The sequence below is a fragment of the Symphalangus syndactylus genome, chromosome 18, assembly GCF_028878055.3.
Source record: "Symphalangus syndactylus isolate Jambi chromosome 18, NHGRI_mSymSyn1-v2.1_pri, whole genome shotgun sequence".
Taxonomy (NCBI): Eukaryota; Metazoa; Chordata; class Mammalia; order Primates; family Hylobatidae; genus Symphalangus; species Symphalangus syndactylus.
Window position 1 is genome coordinate 29,939,651 of NC_072440.2, and position 23,821 is coordinate 29,963,471.

General features: G+C 39.3%; 1 protein-coding gene across 9 annotated transcripts in view; it reads right to left on the reverse strand.

The window, feature by feature from the left end:
- Positions 1-23,821, reverse strand: part of BDP1 (B double prime 1, subunit of RNA polymerase III transcription initiation factor IIIB) — a 114,297-nt gene that overhangs the window by 58,963 nt on the left and 31,513 nt on the right. For 8 of the 9 annotated variants that reach the window (XR_010117049.1, XR_008652566.2, XM_055253455.2 and 5 more), the window contains exons 9-16: positions 22,304-22,447; positions 19,201-19,479; positions 17,758-17,905; positions 13,191-13,349; positions 11,181-11,337; positions 6,654-6,745; positions 5,540-5,732; positions 3,560-3,690 (exon numbers count right to left, since the gene is read on the reverse strand). Coding sequence is in view for 7 of the 9 variants with exons in the window: in XM_055253455.2 (XP_055109430.2) it covers positions 3,560-3,690; positions 5,540-5,732; positions 6,654-6,745; positions 11,181-11,337; positions 13,191-13,349; positions 17,758-17,905; positions 19,201-19,479; positions 22,304-22,447 (1,303 nt within the window). In the remaining 2 variants the exon portion in view is untranslated. The remainder of the gene's footprint in view (positions 1-3,559; positions 3,691-5,539; positions 5,733-6,653; positions 6,746-11,180; positions 11,338-13,190; positions 13,350-17,757; positions 17,906-19,200; positions 19,480-22,303; positions 22,448-23,821) is intronic. The other variant, XM_055253459.2, reaches the window with a different exon arrangement.

The window sequence follows — 23,821 nt, forward strand, 5'->3', positions numbered from 1 at the left end:
TCCTGTCTCAAAACAAACAAACAAAAAACAAAACAAGCAAAAGATTTACTTAAAAGTATGCTAGGCTGGGCATGGTGGCTCAGCCTGTAATCCCAGCATTTTGGAAGGCTGAGACAGGCGGATCACTTAAGGTCAGAGTTCGAGACCAGCCTGGCCAACATGGTGAAACCCTGTCTCTACTGAAAATACAAAAATTAGCAGGGCGTGGTGGCGCACGCCTGTAATCTCAGCTACACAGGAGGCTGAAGCAGGAAAATAGCTGGAATCCAGGAGGCAGAGGTTGCAGTGAGCCAAGATCATGCCACTGCACTCCAGCCTGGGCAACAGAGCAAGACTCTGTCTGAAACAAAAACAAAAACAAAACCAAAAACAAAACAACAAAAGTATGCTATTGCTTGTTTCAACTTCTTTAGGTCCTAAACTATCCTTCCTCACTGAAATAGCTGTTTTCAATAATGCAATTTTTGATACTGTAAGACAGGTCCTTAGGAGTAAGACTGCTTTTCAAACTGTACTTGTTTACATAACTTAAGTGTTTATATCCATCATTAACTTTAGTAATTGACAACATTAAATGTAAAATTAATAGCAATCAATAAAGGAAATTTAATTTGATTAGTCCTGAATGGACTGCATTCCATTTTTTGATTTATGATACTTTTCATCTCCATCCAGAAACATCTAGCTTTTAGTGAGATTATTGTGCTAGCAATCTTGGTTTGGGTATCATGGGAAGAGATAAACTATCTTTATAAAGTCACATTTTGAAAATAGGCATATTATTTAAACATATAAATGCTTGAAGCAAAGGCTTTATTAATAATTTCGTTATTTCCATAACAGTTCAGATTGTAAGATACAGATATGCAATGTTATAATTATATTCTATGTGCTTAAATTTTTTAAACTGCCATTCTAGCAAAGCATTAGATTGTTTCTAAGTAACAAAAGAAGTACAGAATTAACTGAAAGGCAGTATCTGAGACTGGATATCAGATATAAAATTGAACTAGATTATTTCTCAACTTAAAATATACAGTGGATCTACAAACTTTCCTCAGATCACAAATTTGAGAAGAAAGGCAAAACAAGAGGATCACAAATGGAGAAAATAAGGTATGGAATGAGCACAAAACTATAAATGTGTTTTAAGGTCTGCATATGTGTTTTTCTAAAACACTGAGTTTAAGAATTTATAAAATATTCATGGCCAGGCGTGGTGGCTCACACCTATAATCCCAGCACTTTGGGAGGCCATGAAGGAGGATCCCTTCAGCCCAGGAGTTCAAGACCAGCCTGGGCAATATGGCAAAACTGTCTCTACAAAAAAATTTAAAAATTAGCCAGATGTGGTGGCATGCACCTGTAGTCCCAGCTACTTGGGAGGCTGAGGCAAGAGGATCAATTGAGCCCAAAAGATCAAGGCTGCAGTGAGCCATGATCACACCACTGCACTCCAGCCTGGGTGACAGAGCAAGACCCTGTCTTTAAAAAAATGTGTGTGTGTGTGTGTGTGTGTGTGTGTGTGTTTCAACTATATGTATGTTTCAAATATATAACTATATAAACCTCCAAACATCACCAATCATGACAAAAAACTTAAAATATTTATATGAAGTAGATAAGATGCGAAAGTAACCTAGAAGATTAAATTTCAAAGAAATATTCACTAGTTTATCTAATAAAGTACCTTTTCTTTAATAGAGATGGGGTCTTGCTATGCTGTCCAGGCTTGTCTTGAGCTCCTGGCCTCAAGTGATCCTCCCGTCTCAGCCTCCCAAAGTGCTGGGATTATAGGTGTGTATCACCATGCCCAGCCTAAAGAATTTTTAATGCATTCTTTGAGAGACTGTTTTCCTACAATCTCTTTCTCTTACATAGCATCTTGAACAGGCCAACATATTTGGAGTAGGGGAGGGGGAAAACTTTGTTAGACATAGATAGGTGTATAATTTGATAAAACACAGAATCTTAGACTTGCTTTTGAGGATTCTGGAGACTCAAAGGCTAGAAAGATCACATGACAAAGCAGAAATGACACTGCCCATGGAGAGGAAAGTTGTTGAGAACAGACTATTAGTTACAATGTCTATCAGTGTTCTAAAACCCAGAGGCCATTCAGAAAAGTTTAATTTTCTACCAAGCCACAGTATGTATTAATAGACTCTAGCTTAAACTGAAAAAATATAAAAAGAATAATTTGTTAGCTACCTGTAATTAAAATCCGTATCAGAGATATGTAGCAAGCAATGTAGTCACACAAACTTCTACCTAGAGACTGTGTGCACATTAGTAAAATAATCCGGGCAGTGGGGGGGAATAAGAAGCAAAGGAGTAGCGAAGGCAACAAGAAATAGAGAAATTTTTTTGTCTTCCAATAAAGATTAAAGTAGTTCAGGAAACCTAGCTTTCACTCTCAGGTTAGGTACTTTTCTTTTTTGGAGGGATAAGAGTCTGTCTCACTTTGTTGCCCTGGCTGGAGTAAAGTGGCCGAATCATAGCTCCCTGCAGCTTCTAATTCCTGGGCTCAAGCAATCCTCTTCCTTCAGCCTTCCATGTAGCTAGATAGGCACTGAGCCACCATGCCCAGCTAGGTACTATTTAAATAGGCTAATACAGCTGTAAGAAAGTATAGCATAGGCTAGCCTTTAAATGTAAAGACTGGTAAAATATTAATTACTGAAACTGGACAGCAGGTATATGGGAGTCCACTACTGCGCTTTTGCACACATTAAACATTTCCAAAATGAAAAGTTGAAATAGTATACCAGTAATTCCATCAGCCTGGCTTGGTACCCTCCAAGGAAGAAATAAAAAATAGAAAAGACTTTGACTATAAGCAGTATGGGTTTCTATACATAAGTTTTAAATAAAATTTATAAATCTTAAATAAAGGCAATATGTGCTCAATCTAATTCCAAAGAAACAAATATTTTAAAAATAAGTAGCATTTTACATTTGAACAAAAACATATACTTTAATATGCATGTTAAGTGACAAGGCTGGCTGGGCGTGATGGCTCACAGCTGTAATCCCAGCACTTTAGGAGGCCGAGGCAGGTGGATCACTTGAGGTCAGGAGTTTGAGACCAGCCTGGCCAACATGGTAAAACCCTGTCTCTACTAAAAATACAAAAATTAGCTGGGCTTGGTGGCAGGCACCTGTAATCCCAGCTACTCGGGAGGCTGAGGCAGGAGAATCGCTTGAACCTGGGAGGCAGTGGTTGCAGTGAGCTGAGATTATACTCCAGCCTAGGCAACAAGAGTGAAACTCCGTCTCAAAAAATAAAAAGTAAAATAAAATAAAATAAAGTGGTAAGGCTATTCATATTAACTCAAGTACTAGTTTATGATGAGTAGCTTTCTTCAAACCATCTGAGAAATTCACATAAAGGCTACAACATAAACTTTCTTGAAAGGTGAAGTTATATTTTTAAACACCACATAACTAGATACGCAGACAATAAATCCATCTAAATTGTTTCTGTTTTAAAAAACTGATTGATTTCTAAAACTTTTTACAAAATCCAAAGATTAAATATCAACAACATGATGCTTACCTTAGACATTCATTAAGAACCTTGGGCTCATCTGGCTGCACATTTTGAAAAGAATCATTTTTCTCAGGCTGTAATATGACATCTTCCTCTTCAAAATCTTTACATGATTTATCTTCCATGTGTTGAGGAGTCTTAAAAACAAACAAATTTTTCTAATGTTTTAGGTTTCACAATGAGGCATAACAGATTTCATTGAAAATGTTGTCCAATTTAAGTATAAAATGGTAAAAAATTCATTATAAAATGGTGACTTTAAAATACTTTCAATGTTTTTTCTTTAGCTATCTTAGAAAATTTCATGAGCTACTCCTTTTAGGATATCTTAAAGCCCCATTCTTTCTCTCCCAATCAAAAAACAAGTAACTGCCTTGGTTTCATCTGTTAGAAATACCCCTGTGGGGTCTATCTTTCTGAATTCTTTTGATTACTATAAATGCATTACAGATCACGGGAATTTTTTTTTTCTTTTTTTTTTTGTTTTTGAGACGGAGTCTTGCTCAGTCACCCAGGCAGGAGTGCAGTGGCGCAATCTCGGCTCACTGCAAGCTCCGCCTCCCAGGTTCACACCACTCTCCTGCCTCAGCCTCCCGAGTAGCTGGGACTACAGGTGCCCACCACCACACCCAGCTAATGTTTTTGTATTTTTAGTAGAGACGGGGTTTCACCGTGTTAGCCAGGATGGTCTCGATCTCCTGACCTTGTGATCCGCCCACCTCGGCCTCCCAGAGTGCTGGGATTACAGGCGTGAGCCACCGCGCCTGGCCGGAATTTTTTTTTTTTTTAAGACAAGGTCTCACTCTGTCACCCACGCTGGAGTGCAATGGCATAATTATAGATAGCTCACTGGAGGCTTGAACTCCTGGGCTCAGTTGATCCTCCTGCCTCAGCCTCCCAAGTAGCTTGGACTACAGGAGCACACCACCAAGCCCAGCTAATTAAAAAAATTTTTGTTTGTAGAGACAGAGTGTCACTATGTTGCCCGGACTGGTCTCAGACACCTGGCCTCAAGCAATCCTCTCACCTCGGCCTCCCAAAATGCTGGGATTACAGGCATGAGTCACCATGCCTGGCCTACAGACCATCGGAATTGTAAGAAATTGAAATCTCAAAACATGCCAACTTTTATCTTTATCACAAAGACTGTAAATAATCTAAAATTCAGTCTTTGCTCTTGGAATTGTATCTTAGTAGGGAGCTTTTAACATTTTATGCCATTTAAGCCAATGTTAAAACTCACATACGTACTTATCTCTTCAAAAGAGAAGATTAATTCAAACATCCACTAAGTGATACGGAAAAGCAAGTCCAAATATGAAGTCAGGTGAAACAGATTATCTACCATGTAAATGCCCAAAACCTAAAATGGCTTTACAACTAGCAAGGCTGCTGGCTATGAGATTTTGACCAAAAATGTAATAAATGATGCACACAAATTGTGCAGTACTGTTTTTAAAAGGGGGTAAAGAGGTTGGGCACAGTGGCTCATGCCTGTAATCCTAGCACTTTGGGAGGCTGAGGCGGGTGGATCACCTGAGGTCAGGAGTTTGAGACCAGCCTGGCCAATATGGCAAAACACCATCTCTACTAAAAACACAAAATTAGCCAGGCATGGTGGTGTGCGGCTGTAGTCGCACAACTAAAAATACAAAAACATTATAGATCATGTGAATTTTTTTTTTTTTTTTTTGAGACAGAGTCTTGCTCTGTCGCCCAGGCTGGAGTGCAGCGGCGCGATCTCAGGTGGCTGAGGCAGGGGAATCACTTGAACCTGGGTGGCAGAGGTTGCAGTGAGGCAAGATCGTGCCACTGCATTCCAGCCTGGGGGACAGAGAGAGACTCCGTCATAAATAAATAAATACATGTATGTATGTATGTATGTATGTATGTATGTATGTATGTAAGTATGTGGGTGAAGAGAAGCTTATATTAAGGCTCATGTACTTGCTTAACAAAAACGTGAGGAGGAATCAGAGTACTTACATCTCTATCAGCACAGGATTCATTTTCATTCTTCTCTACATTGGCCTCAATTTCTTCCTGTGATATGAGAATTTCTTTTCTTTCAGCAGCTTTACCTACATTTGGCTTTGGCTTTTGCAGTCGGCCCCTCACCCGTGCAGGTCTTAAAGCCTTTAGTTGACTCCCTTCCTGCAGACAAATTTTTTCACCCAAACTAGAACCACAAAGAAATAAAATTAATGTTTATTTTGAAGTCACCAATTTCCTTCTCCCTGGCATGAATAAGTAAACCATTTGGAATATGAAATAATTCACAAGTTTCCTGAAAAGACATAATCCGCCCGGGCGCAGTGGCTCACACCAGTAATCCCTGCACTTTGGGAGGCCGAGGTGGGCGGATCATTTGAGGTCAGAAGTTCGAAACCAGCCTGGCTGACATGGTTAAACCCGTCTCTACTAAAAATACAAAAATTAGCCAGGCATGGTGGTGGGCGCCTGTAATATCAGATACTTGGGAGGCTGAGGCAGAAGAATCGCTTCAACCCAGGAGGCAGAGGTTGCAGTGAGCAGAGAATGCACCATTACGCGACAGAGCGAGACTCCACCTCAAAAAAAAAAAAAAAAGACATAATCCTGGAAGCCCTCTTGAAAAAGCACTTTTAAATAGAATTTTATTAAAAAATTGGAAAAATCTACATCTGCCAAGCATAGAATACTACTCCTGACTGAGGATACTATAAAATAATGTAGAACTCCAGGGGATTAGTCCCAAATCATGGTATAAATGGTAACCCCTAGAAGAGCCCAGAATCCACCAGTCAGATTCACATTCTATTTTAGATTTCCATTTCAAGTTAAATATTCCCTTTTAAAATCTCTTAGTATAAATAAAATTATCCAGGGGCATATATTGTAAACATTCAAATGTAATGGCTAACTCAATAGACTCATAAAATTTATACAAGCAATATCAAGCAGAGAGAGTATTATTACTGTTTCAAAACCACCTATGGTTGAAAATGAACTTAAAGTATGCTGCTTGAAAATTAAATTCAGACCTTATTAAATAGAAAACAAATTATTACCATCATTCCTAAGAGTTACTTTTCTTTTTTACTACTTCCTGAATACTTACATAGATATAGTTTCAGCTTCTGGATTCTCTCTCTCTGTAGTCTCCATTCTCAAAATGTCCAATGTATTCCTTCTATCCTTTTCCACGTGGTTCTGTGAATTTAATTTGCTACAATTTATCTACTTACAATAAAAAGTTCAAACTTTGCAATAAATAAATGGAAATTAAAACAACAGAACTGGCCAGGCACGGTGGCTCAAGCCTGTAATTCTAGCACTTTGGGAGGCCAAGGCAGGCGGATTGCCTGAGTTCAGGAGTTCAAGACCAGCCTGGGGAACATGGTGAAACTGTCTCTACCAAAATACAAAAAATTAGCCAGGCATGGCAGCGTGAGCCTGTAGTCCCAGTTACTTGGGAAGCTAAGGCAGGAGAATTCCTTGAACACAAGAGGTAGAGATTGCAGTGAGCTGAGGTCACGCCGCTATACTCCAGCCTGGGTGACAGAGTGAGACTCCATCTCAATAAATAAATAAATAAGAACTTCATTTTTTGTACTTATAACTGGAGGAGATTTTCTAAAAATCCTAAATGTAGATGAGAATTTTTTTTTTTTTTTTGAGACAGGGTCATGCTCTGTCACCCAGGCTAGAGTACAGTGGCATGATCATAGCTCACTGTAGCCTTGACCTCCAAGACTCAGGTGATCTCCCACCTCAGCCTCCTGAGTAGCTGAGACTACAGGTGCACACTATGCCCAGCTAATTTTTTCATTTTTTGTAGAGACCGGATCTTGCCATGTTGCCCAGGCTTGTTTCAAATTCCTGGGCTCAGGTGATTAACCCGCCTCAGCCTCCCAAAGGGCTGGGCTTACAGGTGTGAGCCACCACACCTGGTGTACATTTTTTTTTTTTTAACAAAAATGGAATCACACTAAACATTTTAGAAAAATATTTCTGAAATGTTAATTACCAAAGGATACAAAACTGTACTAAAACCATGATTCAGTTGTGTAAAAGAAAATCTGTAAGGAGATATATGAAAAGATTGGTTGCATGTGAATAATGAAATTACAAGTATTAGAAGGAATGGCTGGGCACGGTGGCTCACACCTGTAATCCCAGCACTTTCGGAGGCTGAGGCAGGCAGATCACCTGAGGTGAGAAATTCAAGAGCAGCCTGGCTAACATGGTGAAACCCCGTTTCTATTAAATATACAAAAAATTAGCCAGGCATGGTGACACATGCCTGTAATCCCAGCCACTCAGGAGCCTGAGGCAGGGGAATCGCCTGAACCCAGGAGGCGGAGGTTGCTGTGAGCTGAAACTACACCATGCACTCCAGCTGGGGCAACAAGAGTGAAACTAAACCTCAAAAAAAAAAAAGAAACAAGATTACAACACTTCAAAGAAAAAAAGGTAAAGAAAAAAATTACAAGTAATTTTTGTTTTAACTTTTACATGAATGTGTATTTTCCAAATTTTCTAGAATTCAATAAACATAAGATTAGAATAATATAACTGTACTACAAATATTATGACAAAAGATATTTCACAAAACAGGAAAAGAAGCAAACCAACATCTTAAAAAGTGTTTTAGTTAAAAAAAAAAAATTATAACAATAGAATTCCTGAAAAGTTATAAGGAAACAGAAAGATTCATTTAGCAACGTAAATAGATTATTTATGACTGTCAGTTTGACAATGCATAACAATTCAGGAGACTCAGACATACCAGAAAATTTTTTAAAGTAATAAAAATAACAAATAACAAAAGACAATGCATAACAAGAATCATAAAAATATTTAAAACATTATTTGACCCAACGATCCCACCTGTCTCTAGAAATTTATACTGTTTCTTTGAGAAAGCCTTACTTACAAAATTGTTTGCTTCTAATGTACAAGAGTTAAAAAAACAAACAAAAATAGAAACAATCTGAACATCCATTAGTTGAGAACTGATTAGGTAAATCAATAACATGTTAACATGATACAGCTATTAAAAAGATCAATTGGACCCAAAAAAGTGTAAATTAATAGTTTCAAAGGAAAAGGGTTTTTTTTTAATTTTTTATTTTTTTGAGACAGAGTTTTGCTCTGTTGCCCAGGCTGGAGGAGTGCAGTGGTGCAATCTTGGCTCAATGCAACCTCTTCCCTTCTGGGTACAAGTGGTTCTCTTGCCTCAAACTCCCGAGTAGTTGGGATTACAAGCATGTGTCACAACGCCCAGCTAATTTTTTTTGTATTTTTAGTAGAGATGGGGTTTCGCCATGTTGGCCGGGCTGGTATCAAACTCCTGGCCTAAAGTGAGCCACCGGCCTTGGCCTCCCAAAGTGCTGGGATTACAGGTGTGCGCCACCGTGGTCAGCTAAAAAAGGTTTTGGCAGGGCGCAGTGGCTCACCATGGTGAAACCTCATCTCTACTAAAAATACAAAAATTGGCTGGGCGTAGAGGCACGTGCCTGTAATCACAGCTACTTGGAAGGCTGAGGCAGAAGAATTGCTTGAACCCAGGAGGCAGAGGTTGCAGTGAGCCAAGATCACGCCATCGCACCCCAGCCTGGGCAACAGGGCGAGACTCTGTCTCAAAAACAAAACAAAGAAAGAAAAAGGTTTTAAATATTATACACATTATGGTTAAAAATTATAGAAATGTGTGCATACATAAATAAAGTTATTAGCCAGGCATGGTGCCTTCACGCCTGTAATCCCAGCATTCTGAGAGGCAAATGCGCGCGGATCATTTGAGGTCAGGAATTCGAGACAAGCTTAGCCAACATGACAAAACCTCCTCTCAACTGAAAATACAAAAATTAGCTGGGCATGGTGGTGCATGCCTGCAATCCCAGCTACTTAGGAGGCTGAGGCACGAGAATAGCTTGAACCTGGGAGACAGAGGCTGCAGTGAGCCAGGATGATGCCATTGCACTCCAGCCTGGGCAACTGGGCGAGACCCTATGTCAAAAAAAAAAAAAAAAAAAAAAAAAGAGGGCAGGCGTGATGGCTCACGCCTGTAATCCCAGCACTTTGGGAGGCTGAGGCAGGTGGATCACATCAGGTCAGGAGTTCCAGACCAGCCTGGCCAATGAGGTGAAACCCTGTCTCTACTAAAAATACAAAAATTAGCCAGGTGTGGTGGCACAAGTCTGTAATCCCAGCTACTTGGGAGACTGAGGCAGAAGAATTGCTTGAACCTGGGAGGCAGAGGCTGCAGTAAGCCAAGATCATGCCACTGCACTCCAGCCTGGGCAACAGAGCAAGACTCCATCTCAAAAAAAAGAAATAAAGAAAGAAAAAGAATAAAGAAATTTATTGACCAGGTGAGCTGGCTCATGCCTATAACCCCAGCACTTTGGAAAGCTGAGGCAGGTGAATCATTTGAGGCCAGGAGTTAGAAACCAGCCTGGTGAACATAAGGAGACTCCATTCCTAATTTTTGCTAACTTAAAACAGAAAATTAGGCCAGGTGCGGTGGCTCACGCCTGTAATCCCAGCACTTTGGTAGGCCAAGGCAGGTGGATCACGAGGTCAGGATATCAAGACCATCCTGGCTAACACGGTGAAACCCCGCCTCTATTAAAAATACAAAAAATTAGCCGGTCATGGTGGTGGGCACCCGTAGTCCCAGCTACTCAGGAGGCTGAGGCAGGAGAATGGCGTGAACCTGGGAGGCGGAGCTTGCAGTGAGCCGAGATCACGCCACTGCACTCCATCCTGAGAGACAGCGAGACTCCGTCTCAAAAAAAAAAAAAAAATTATCTGGGTTTGGTGGCACACACCTGTAGTCCCAGCTACTGGGGAGGGTGATGTGGGAGTATCACTTGAGCTCAGGATTTCGAGGCTGCAGAGAGCCATAATAGTGCCATTGCACTCCTGGACTCTGTTGCCTGGGCAATAGAGCAAGACCCTGTCTTAGAAAATACAAACAGAAAGTTTGTAAAAGACAAACAGAAATGTGACTGCCTGTGTGTAGATGAGAATGTTGCGGGCATAATTTAATATATAGCTGGTTTATGAAATATTTTAATAAAAATTTTATATAAGTAAACAGAAGACAGATTTATCACCACTGAGGATATCTGAAATGATTACATCCCAGGTTAAAGAAAATGTGTAAACAGGAGACTAATAAGATAGGAACAAATCTAATGTTAATGTAAGTTCTTGTATCTGTTTTAATATCAGTAACAGTACTTTGTAGTTTCCTTTTTTTTTTTTTTTTTTGAGACAGAGCCTCGCTCTGTCACCCAGGCTGGAGTGCAGTAGCGCGATCTTGGCTCACTGCAAGCTCCACCTCCCGGGTTCACGCCATTCTCCTGCCTCAGCCTCTCCGAGTAGCTGGGACTACAGGCGCCCGCCACCACACCCGGCTAATTTTTTCTATTTTTAGTAGAGATGGAGTTTCACTGTGGTCTCGATCTCCTGACCTCGTGATCCGCCCACCTCGGCCTCCCAAAGTGCTGGGATGACAAGCGTGAGCCACCGCGCCCAGCCTGTACTTTGTAATTTCAAGTCAAAAACTTTTATTCCCAACTATTTAAAGAAAATTTTTATAATTTTAATTTCCATGAAATCTCTTACCCCATACCTTTTCAGCTGAAGTTTTTGAATGTGAATTCTTGCTCTCTGCCTCTGTTTTGCCTTGTGAAAGAACTGATTTCTTCCCAGCCCTTGACAAATTGGGTTTAGGTCTCTGGAAGCGACCTCTCAACATCGGTTTAACATTTTCTATTTGATCAATTTCCCTGAAAAATTAACATTATTTAAATAGCATCAAACATGCAGTCATGTCCAAATGAACTTCTAAAATAACCTACTGAGAACTAGGAAGAACTCCTTTAAGAGCTTACTTAGAACAAGAGTAGCAAAGAAAACTTAAAGAGACTAACTTGTTCTATCTGATATTAAAAATACACCATTCATCATCAGTAATTAAAACAGTGTGGTACTAATACATGAATAAACAGATAAATGAAACAAACTTAAAATCCAGAAAATGACTTCAAAATAGACATGCTTTTGGCATATATTGAAAGTAGCAACTCATAATAGGGAGGATAAGATGAAACGCAATACAATACAGTGAGGATAAAACTTAAGAAATATTAAGTAAGATTAAATGATGATGGGAAGGCCGGGCACGGTGGCTCACGCCTATAATCCCAGCACTTTGGGAGGCCGAGGCAGGTGGATCACCTGAGGTCAGGAGTTCGAGACCAGCCTGGCAAACATGGTGAAACCCTGTTTCTACTAAAAATACAATAATCAGCCATGCATGGCGGCACGGGCCTGTGGTCCCAGCTACTCGGGAGGCTGAGGCAGGTGAATCCCTTGAATCTGGGAGGCGGAGGTTGCAGTGAGCCAAGATGGTGCCACTGCACTCCAGCCTGGGTGACAAGAGCAAGACTCCGTCTCTGGATGTGGTGGTGAGCACCTACAGTCCCAGCTACTTGGGAGACTAAGGTGGGAGGATCACCTAAGCCTGGGAGGTCGAGGTTGCAGTGAGCTATGATCATACCACTGCACTCCTGCCTGGGCAACAGAGTGCAACCCTCTCTAAAAAAAAAAAAAAAAAAATTCATAAATGTTTTAATGTGTATGTGTGCGTGAGGGACAGCGCAATCATACCTTTTTATACTTTTCAATGTTTGAACCCTATGAATGTATTGTCTTTTTCAAAGACTGACATTTTGATTTTTAAGTTTGATTTCCATTGTGATAGTACTTTACTGAAAAATAAGAATTTATGAACTGAATAGCTTTTTGAGATGGAGTCTCGCTCTGTCGCCCAGGCTGGAGTGCAGTGGCTTGATCTCAGCTCACTGCAGGCTCTGCCTCCCGGGTTCACGCCATTCTCCTGCCTCAGCCTCCCCAGTAGCTGGGACTACAGGTGCATGTCACCACACCCGGCTAATTTTTTGTATTTTTAGCAGAGACAGGGTTTCACTGTGTTAGCCAGTATGGTCTCAATCTCCTGACCTCCTGATCCGCCCCCATCGGCCTCCCAAAGTGCTGGGATTACAGGCATGAGCCATTGCGCCCAGCCCATAAACTATTAATAGCTTGTAAGCCCATATGAGATGAGGAATTATGAGGAAGATTAAAAAGAAGTATAAAATCTTCAGATATCTCTTCAAAGGGAGATTTTTATGATGCTTTTAATCGTTTCTTGGGAAGATACTAATTTAACCAGTATCTGCATACTGGAAGATATACTTCCTTGAAATCACCAATACGAAAATATTATTTTGACACTAGGCATAAAAAATAACTCAAACCAAGTAAAAGTAAAATCTCATGGCAAATATTTAGGCTTCCAAACTGTTTTAGAATTTCATAAGTTACCACCTTCCTAAAATTCATATCATTATTATACAATAGATATGAAAGAGAATCTTTCTACAAAGAAATATAAAGTAAAACACCTGATGTTACACTCTGAACAGACTACAGTATAATTACATATTAAATGATTCCCTCTACTATTAATAAAGTATGTATTAATAGTCCCCTCGAATCCCTAAATAAAGCAACATTATTATCATTTAAGAACCTTATCAAAATGTTATAAATAAATCCTATCGTATAAAATACTTACAATGAATTATTTTTTAGGTCAACATTTCTTTCTTCTATACAACTACCCTCAGCATTATTCACCTCACACAATGCTCTAATTCCAACTTCGAATGAAGGCAAATCTGAAGTGCTTGATTCTGAAGATTTAGTTGCTACTGATGGGGCATCTTGTTGATTACTAAAAAAATGAAAATATATCAGAGAGAAAAGAATTCCTAATAATATATATTTTATAATAATTATTTTTAAAAAGTTTAAACACAAAATCGCCATTTTGCAAGATGCTGCTTCACATTATAGAGTAATACAAACTGCTCCATTAGCTTTTCTATGATCGGTCTTGCATCATGTTATAAAAACTGTACCTCCAGAGAAAGCAGCAGCCACAAATTTACACGCTTAGGAACATGCTCAAGAAGTTTCAAAATGAAGGCCGGACAAGGTGGCTCCCAGCACTTTGGGAGGCCAGGGCGGGCAGATCACTTGAGGCCAGGAGTTTGAGAACATCCTGGCCAACATGGTTAAACCCCATCTCTACTAAAAATACAAAAACTAGCTGGGCATGGTGGTGCAGGCCTATAATCCCACCTACTCAGGAGGCTGAGGCAAAAGAATCACTTGAACCCGGGAGGTGGAGATCACACCACTGCACTCCAGACTGGGTGACAGAGCAAAGCTCTGTCTCCAAAAAAAAAGGCTTCAAAATGAGAAATTATTAAATATGGTTCACAAATCAAACATGCGTAAAATAATAGTAATATTTAGGAATTAGCTTTCATTAAAATTTATATAGGCAATCCTTGCTATGCAGGGTACTGTGTAACCAAAAGTCAAATAAAGCAAAGACACGGCTCCAATAAGCTCAAGTTGAGTTAACATAGTCCTACACAAAGTGAGAACTACTATATTAAAAAATATTTCAAATATCAGCCAGGTGTGGTAGCACATGCCTGTAGTCTAGCTACTCAGAAGGCTGAGGTGAGAGGATTGCTTAAGCCCAGGAAGTCGAGGCTGCAGTGAGCTGAGATTGCACCACTGCATTCCAGCCTGGGCGATAGAGCAAGACTCTGTTACAAAATAAATTTCAACTAACAATAATATAACTGATAGCCATGCACTGACCATTTCAACACATATTCACATTTAGCCATACCACTTTTTTTCTTTTTTTCTTGCTCATTTTTTCTACTAGGTGTTTATGTTTTCCTGACTTATCAGCAAGAGTTCTCTACATGTTTTTATTGTCTAGATATTACACATAAAATCTCCCGATCAGTAACTTGCCTTTTACTTCATGGAGGATTTGTTAACAGAAGTATTTAATTTTACTACCATCAAACTTATCAATCTTATCTTTTAAAGTCTGTGTTTTCTACGTCTTAATAGAAATGTCTTACCTCAGACCTTCGCATTACAAAGACATTTTTCTACATTTCTTCTAAAAGTTGTAAAGATTTGTTTTATACATGTAGTCGTCAATCCATCAGTAAGTTAGAGGATATGGCAACACAAGGATCAAATACTACGTTTTTCAAATCTCAGCTCAATCTGATGAACAGTTAGTTCAATCTTTGCCCGCTAATTTCTAAAGCTACCTCTGCCATATAACAGATTCCTAAATGTCTCTTCCTAAACTCTATATTCAGTTCCACTGAGTTGATTCATCTAACCCTGTACCAATACCATGCTGCTTTAGTTACTCTAGCTTGAAAATTAGTCTAGGATAGTCCCTCTCCAAAGTTGGTGTTTTTTAAAACTGGCTTTATCATTCCTGAGCCTTTGTTCTTGTGTACATGACAATTTTAGAATCAACTCTTTGTTTTCCAAAACCAACTGGGACTTTAACAGTCATTACAAGGTTGTTTTTCCCCTAAATTAGAAAAAGGTAGGGCCAGACAGTGGCTCATGCTGAGGTGTGAGGATTGCTTGAGCCCAGGAGTTTGAGACCAGCCTGGAAAACATCTCTACGAAAAAATGTTTTTAAAATTCACCAGGCATGGTGTCCCATGACTACAGTCCCAGCTACTCGAGATGCTGAGGTGACAGAATCATTTGAGCCCAAGAGTTCAAGGTTGTGGTGAGCTGTGATCACGCTACTACATTCTAGCCTGAGCAACAGAGTAAGACCCTGTCACAACTTTTTAAAATTATTTTAAAAATCAGAAAAAGTCATGAGTACAGTTTTGTGTAGTTTACGAAATGAGGTGTATCTCTGAAGTCACACTTTAGATTATCTGTCATCTAGGAACAAACAGCTATGAGAAATAGCATATGATTCCACCTATGCGACTATCTAGATTAGACAGAGTCATAGAGACAGAAAGTTGTCTACATCCTTACCGCTCTCAATGGGCCTAATCTGATCTCAAACTAAGCAAGTCTGGTCCTGATTAATACTTGGATGGGAAACAGAAAGCAGATTAGAGATTATCAGTGGTTGCAGGGAGGGGAGAATGAGGAATTACTGCATAATGGGTACAGGTTTTTTGTCTGCAGTGATAAAATAGCTTTAGAAATAGTGCTGATGGCTGCACAATAACATAAATGTAATTAATGCCACTAAATTGTATGCTTAAAAATAGTAAACAGGCCAGGCGCAGCGGCTCACGCCTGTAATCCCAGCACTTTGGGAGGCTGAGGCGGGCGGATCATGAGGTCAGGAGATCGAGACCATCCTGGCCAACATGGTGAAACCCCGTCTCTACTAAAAATAGAAAAAATTAGCCGGGCGTGGTGGCGGGCGCCTGTAGTCCCAGCTACTCGGAGAGGCTGAGGCAGGAGAATGGCGTGAACCCGGGAGGCGGAGCTTGCAGTGAGCCGAGATCGCGCCACTGCACTCCAGCCTGGGCCACAGAGCGAGACTCCGTCTCAAAAAAAAAAAAAAAAAAAAATAGTAAACAGCTTTAAGTTTGTTTTTGGCAATAGTTTCTTAGATATGAAACCAAAAGTATAGGCAACAAAAGCAAAATTAGACAACTGGGACTACATTGAACTAAAAAGCTTCTATACACCAAAGGAAACAGCAGAGTGAAAAGGCAACCTATGGAATGGGAGAAAATGTGTAAATCATATTTCTGATAAGGGGTTAAAATCCAAACTATATAAATAATTCTCAAAACTCAACAGCAAAAAAGAAAATAACCTAATTAAAAAATTGGGCACAGGACCTGAATAGACATGTCTCCAAAGAATATATACAAATGGCTAACAGCTACGAAAGACGCTCAACTCAATAACTATCCGGGAAATGCAAATCAAAATAACCGTAAGAAACTACCTTCTACCTGTTCAGAAGGACATTATTAATAAAAATGAAAGATAACAAGTATTGAAGAAGATGTGAAAAAAACTGGAACCCTTGTACATTGTTGGTGGTTATGTAAAATGGTGTACCCGCTATTGGAAACAGTATGGAGGGTCCTCAAAAAATTAAAAGTAGAACTACCATATGATCTAGCAACCCCACTTCTGGGTATTTATCCACAAGAGCTGAAATCAGGATCTCAAAGAGATATTTGCACTCCCATGTTCAGTGATGCCAACAGACAAAAACAACCTAAATGTCCATAAAGAAAATGTGGTCTATACACGTACTGGAATATTATTTGGTCATAAAAAAGGAAATCTTCTCATATGCTACAACATGGATGAACCTTGAGGACATTACATTAAGTGAAATAAGCCAGTCACAGAAAGAAAAATACTGCACAAGACCAGACGCTGTGACTCACACCTGTAATCCCAGCACTTTGGGAGGCCAGGGCAGGTGGATCACCTGAGCTCAGTTCAGGACCAGCCTGAGCAAAATGGTGAAACTCTGTCTCTACCAAAAATACAAGAAATTATCCAGGTGTGGTGGTGCATGCCTGTGGTCCCAGCTTCTCGGGAGGCTGAGATGGGAGGACTGCTTGAGCCTGGGAGGTGGAAGTTGAAGTGAGCTGAGATCGTGCCAGTGCACTCCAGCCTGGGTGACAGAGACCAACCCCATCTCAAAAACAAAACAAAACAAAGAAAGAATCATGATTGCCAAGGGCTGGGAGGCGGAGGAAATGAGAGTTGCTATTCAATAGGTATAGAGGTGCAGTTATGCAAGGTAAAAAAAATTCCAGAGACTGGCAATACAACACTGTGCTTATAGTTAACAACACTGTATAGTACACATAAAAAGTCTATTAAGAGGGTAAATCTCATGATTTCACATTACAAATTAAAAATTAAAAACGCACACACACACAGCAGGACACATCATATTCAAACTAATGAAAACCAAAGATAGAGAAAATCAGTATAGAAAATGATAAACCTATGCAAACACCAACCAAAAGAAAGCTACAATGGCAAAGTAAACATCAGAAAAAAAGAGCAATACCAGAAGGATAGTACATAATGATAAAGGGAATTTCACCAAGACAAAACAATCCTAGATATGTACACACCTAACAACAGAGCTTCAAAATATACGGAGCAAAAACAAATAGAACTGAAAAAAAGAAACAGGCAAATCCACAGTTACAGATGGAGACTTCAACACTCTTTTCTCAGTAATCAACGGATGTGGATAAAACCAGGAAAGACACAGAAAATACCTTAATGAAAGGATGGGGTCAGTTCTTTTCTCAGCTTTTTCAGTGGAGGCAAAACCCAGAATGCCATCTATGTTTTGTGTGCAAGAAAGCATCTGCTCCTTACTGCATTCACCTTCCTTTACCTCAGGCCTTATAGCCTGACATTTATCTACAAATACAAAATGCATGTTATTCTAAAAAATGACAGCAAAAACATCTTTTTTAAAGCACAAAGGAACAGACCTATAACACTATCTTTTCCTACAAAACCTTAATCAACATTCGAGTTCCTATTTGCAAGGCACACATCTTATTTTTAGACCATAATAAAAACTTAACATATATGAGGATCAGCCCAAGCTTCTTGGGCAGTTTGTAGCATCTTCCTTTTATCTTAAATTCTAAGTATTTAAAGTGGCTTACTTTATATGATATGTCAAGTAAGGAAACTAAAAGTTGACTTAACTATTCTTTTGCTCCTTCAGAAGTATACTAATTAGTAACACAGTAATAGCTATCATTTATTAAGTACTTACTAAGCAGCAGGAACCCTTAAGTCCATCAGATGCATTATCTCATTTAATACTTGAAACAATCCTATTAAAAGATATTAATATTAACCTCATAGAGAACCCCCTGAGTTCAGAGATCTTAAGTAACTTGCCCAATGCAATACTTAAGCAAGTAAAAAAGCTGGAATTTAAAGCAAGGTCTGCTTGATTTCTAAAATCTGGTTGTGAATCATTAAGCTATTCTGCATTATACGTAATGACTCTAATAGGCCAAAAAAGAGCATAATATTGTGATGCCTACAAAGCATACTATGTTAACCACCAGTACTCTTTTATTAAAATCAGATGGGTAAATCTGAACTATAGATAACATAAATTTTATAGAAAGCTTGTTCTGGTCTGCTCCTACCTTTTCCTTGGTTATCAGCTTTAAATAATCTACATATGAACTCTTAAAGAAAGGGACCAAGACTCCCCCTCAAACTCTTAGCCCTCATCCCCAAGCAACTTATAAGTGGCAGTATGTTTGCATTCAGAGTAAAGAAGAAAAATGGAAGGAATACATATTCCACTAGTTCTTTTATAGGAATTAACCCCTTGTGGGTTCACAGAGGTGCTCTGTAGAGGTACAACATGAAAACCTGTGCTTTATCGACAGACATAAGCAACATACTTTTAACTCTATATAGATGTGATTTCAAATCATAGTTAATGGGAATGCACAGGAGGTGATACATCTTAGAAACAAACTTTAGAGAACAATCTCCCTACTTTAATTTTTTTTACATAAACTTTTTTCTTTAAAAATAAACAGAGCACAGTACCATAAGTACAGAACCAATTAATAAGCATCATTAATTGCTATCTAGACAGAAAATTAAGTTACATACCATATTACTGTACATGTCTTCTCAAGTAATATAGATGCTTTTTAAATATGTAAGAAACTTACTCTTGTGTTTTTCTCCTTTAGAAGGACCCGCCTGAACAGTGGCATTTTCTAAAAGATTGTTTACTTCCAGTTCATTAGCTCCATCTTGCTTCTTCCTTCTTCTTTTCTTTTGATTTAGGTCTACTTCTAATGCAACCTGCTCTGCATCCTCCCTTGATAAGGTCAAAGACTCTTCTTCAACTGTCTGAGCATCCTTCTGAGATCTTTCTGTGTCTGAAATTCTAGAACTCATAGACTCATCTGGATAATTATTCACTCCTTCACAGGCAACTTTTTTCACTGAAAACAAGAGAAATTACTATAAATATTTAAACAACCTAAAGAAAAATTTGTAAAGGTGGGAAAGAGACTCAAAGATGTCCTCTGTATTATTTATTTGTATGAACAAAAAACCTAAAGACAACCTAAAATGTCTAATGGGAAATGATTAAATAATATATAAAAATCCATGGGGCCAATAATAATAATGAGGTAAGTTTATATGTAGTCATGTGAAAAATGTCAAGGCATATTGTTGCATTAAAAAACCAAGCAGAACAAAATACACATAAAATCTCATCTTTATTAAACAAAAACAATTACATATAGAGATGCTCTTTGACTTACACTGGGTTTCATCCCAACAAACTGAGTATACTGTAAATTGAGTATACTGTAAATTGAGTATACTGTAATTGAGTTGAGTATACTGTACTCATAAGTTGAGTATACTGTAAATTGAAAATGCATTTAATACAGGCCAGGCGCGGTGGCTCACGCCTATAATCCCAGCACTTTGGGAGGCCGAGGCGGATGGATCATCTGAGGTCAGCAGTTCGAGACCAGCCTGGCCAACATGGTGAAACCCCATCTCTACTAAAAATACAGAAATTAGCTGGACATGGTGGCAGGCGCCTGTAATCCCAGCTGCTTGGGAGGCTGAGGCAGGAGAATCACTTGAACACAGGAGACGGAAGTTGCAGTGAGCCAAGAGCACACCATTGCACTCCAGCCTGGGCAACAAGAACAAAACTCTGGGCTGGGCATGGTGGCTCACACCTGTAATCCTAGCACTTTGGGAGGCTGACGTGGGCAGATCACTTGAGGTCAGGAGTTCAAGACCAGCCTGGCCAACATGGTGAAACCCCGTCTCTACTAAAAATACAAAAATTAGCTGGGTGTGGTGGCACATGCCTGTAATCCCAGCTACTTGGGAGGCTGAGGCAAAAGGATCACTTGAACTGGAGAGGTGGAGGCTGCAGTGAGCTGAAATGGCACCACAGTATTCCAGCCTAGGCAACAAGAGCAAAACTCCGTCTCAAAAAAAAAAAAAAAAGTTCTGGCTGGGCGTGGTGGCTCACACCAGCAATCCCAGTACTTTGGGAGGCCAAGGTGGGCAGATCATTTGAGGTCAGGAGTTTAAGACCAGTCTGGCCAATATGATAAAATCCCATCTCTACAAAAAATTACAAAAATTAGCCAGGCACGGTGGCACGTGCCTGTAATCCCAGCTACTCAGGAGGCTAAGATGAAAGAACTCCTTGAACTCAAGCAGTGAAGGATTCAGTGAGCCAGGATCAGGCCACTGCACTCCAGCCTGGGCAACAAAATGAGACCCTGTCTCAAAAAAAAAGTTCTTACATTAAATAAGATACAGTGAGTTACTCATGTTATCACCTGTAACATACTCACAAGAAGATATATAATCTTCTAGGATTATGTATAAGTAAAAAAAATGACTACTAAGAATAAAGGTATTTTGCAGTTATCAATACTACTTTTTAAAAGATATGCTCCAGAAGAAATTCTAGCCTAGAGTAAAGAGTTAATTTCATAGGCTTGACTGCTATCCTTTGAAAATCCTTCTTACAAGGTTGGCCCTTGGGCCATGTCTCAGAATTTGGTTCTGGGAAGGGTTCCTACCACCCTAACTGATAGAGTGGCTCACTGTGCCTTAGCTGTACAATGTGGTTTATGCTGAACTGCTTTCCTTTTGAAAATCTGAAATTTTGGTATCTTCCAGGCAGAGGATGCTGAATCCTTAGTCTTCTTAGTGAATAATCAAACCCCGGTGGTGGTCGTGGGTACCCCCAACACAGGTTCTCACAATCCTAGGTTTCAGTTCTGCCTCTGCCACTACTCACACTAAGTCCTTAGGAAAAAGTGTCTTACGATCTCTGGGGCTGTTTCTTGATGATTAAAACCAATACAAAGCGCCCAGGGTAGTGGCTCACGCCTGTAATCCCAGCACTTTGGGAGGCTGAGGCAGGCGTATCACGAGGTCAGGAGATCGAGACCATCCTGGCTAACATGGTGAAACCCCGTCTCTACTAAAAATACAAAAAAAATTAGCCGGGCATGGTGGCGGGCACCTGTAATCCCAGCTACTCGGGAGGCTGAGGCAGGAGAATGGCGTGAACGCAGAAGGCAGAGCTTGCAGTGAGCCAAGATCGTGCCACTGCACTCCAGCCTGGGCGACAGAGCGAGACTCTGTCTCAAAAAGAAAGAAAAAAAAGAAAAAAAAATACAAAGCAGGCTAAAATGTAAGCTAGCTAACATATAAGGTTCCCTAGAGTTCCAAGCGTCTTCTTTATGTGATTATAGCTAAACATTGTCCTCACAGACCAGAGTTCAAATAGTTAAGAAAATATAAGCCTAAAAATAAAAATGCCTATATATATACAATTTCTACCTGTTACAAGTCAACATTAGCCTTCAGAAATAAGTTATGCTTGACCAATACAGTCTAGTCACAACCCCAGAAGATTAGAGTTCCTTTTTTTAATCCTAGAATTTTATACCAGATTTTATGGAGGAAAATGATAATAAATAATCAAACACGAAATACAACACTCCAAATTCTGATGCTCTTTGACTGGCTGCAACTATCCTCTATGCTACAGAGATATCAAATAACCCAATCATGCCAGTTAAAAATTTTAAAAGAAAGCTATTGTTTTGGACCAGATAACTAGTTGATTAAAAAAAGATATACTCTCTCCAACTAGATGCTTTGATGATCTTAACTACCTGAGCTACACATGAACTCTCAAAGGCCTGAGGGACAATATTGCAAGTTCATTACTGCTAAGTAAACTAGCACACTTTCTTTTAAAATCAATACCTTTTACATTTTTCCATGGTTTGGTGGATTTCTTCTCCTTTAAACTGTGATTTTTAACAGATTTTTGTTTTCTTTTCTCTTCTTCAGCAAGAACTTTCTGAAGCAAATGAGCAAAAAAATCGAAGTCAAAAGGGCGCTTTTCCTCTGTTTAAAAAAAAGGAAAAGAACTTTCAAGTTTTTATTTTTAAAAGCTACTTCTAGCTTTTAAAGTATCATAACATCAAAAGCAAATGGGTTTGTCTATCAGTAGGAGAACAGAAAAACAAATACACAACAGAACACCACTCAGCAATAGAATAGGTTTGTCTTAGCAGGGAAATAGGTAAGTTCACATCAGAACACCACTCAGCAACGAAACGAATAAATTAGTTTATTATAAATAATAATTTGTTCATTACAAATTTGTAATAATTTGTTTATTGCAAATAAACTAGTTTTAAACAAAACAAAAGCAACAAACTACTGATACATGCAATAATATGAGGAAATGTCAAAAACATACTGAGTGGAAGAAAACAGATACTAGGGTACATACTATATGATACCATGTATAAGATATTCTAGAACACACTAAGCTATCTATGGTGATTAAAATGAAAACAGTGGTTGCCTTGGGCCAGGAGGACAGCATTTGATTGTCCAGAAAGGGACATAATGGACCTTGTGAAGTGATGAAAACATTTCCTCTATTGTTTGGGGTAGTAGTTACACAGGTATATTCTTTGTCAAAACTCGAACTACACTTTGAGCTGTGTGTAAATATAAATCAATTTTTTTATGGACTGAGAGTCCTTGAAATGCCCATTCACCACCATATGCCCTACCTTTATCACAACCATTTCACCATTTACTCTTATAAGTATCAGTAAAGTGGGAAGTAAATGAATTTAATCAGGAACATGCCCACTAAATACCTATCAACAGCATTATATCTGAAAGTAATCAGTGAACACTCCAGGAATGAATCCAAACCAGGAGGCAAATCCTTGCCTGAACTTAAAGTGAATGTAGAGAAAATGGTGCTCTATGCACATAAGCCAAAGACTGGTTTGATTACAAGATAGCCTCAGAAAAGAAGGTATATACTAAAATAAAAAGAATCTCAGGTAACTAAACCCAAATCTGGGATTCCTGAAGGCCCTATTTCACTGTTGACCCAGACTTAATTTGTTCTGACTCTCCACAATGATTCTGAAAGACATAGCACTCAAAGAATCGTAAAGGATCTCCACATGGTTCTCAGAGAAATTCAAAACAGAGTTTCTCTCAAAAAACCTATACAGGTTTTAATTAAAAAAAAAAAAAAAAAAAAAAAAAAAAAAAAAGGCTGGGCACGGTGGCTCACGCTTGTAATCCCAGCACTTTGGGAGGCCGAGGCGGGCGGATCACGAAGTCAGGAGATCGAGACCACGGTGAAACCCCGTCTCTATTAAAAATACAAAAAAATTAGCCGGGCATGGTGGCAGGCGCCTGTAGTCCCAGCTACTCAGAGAGGCTGAGGCAGGAGAATGGCGTGAA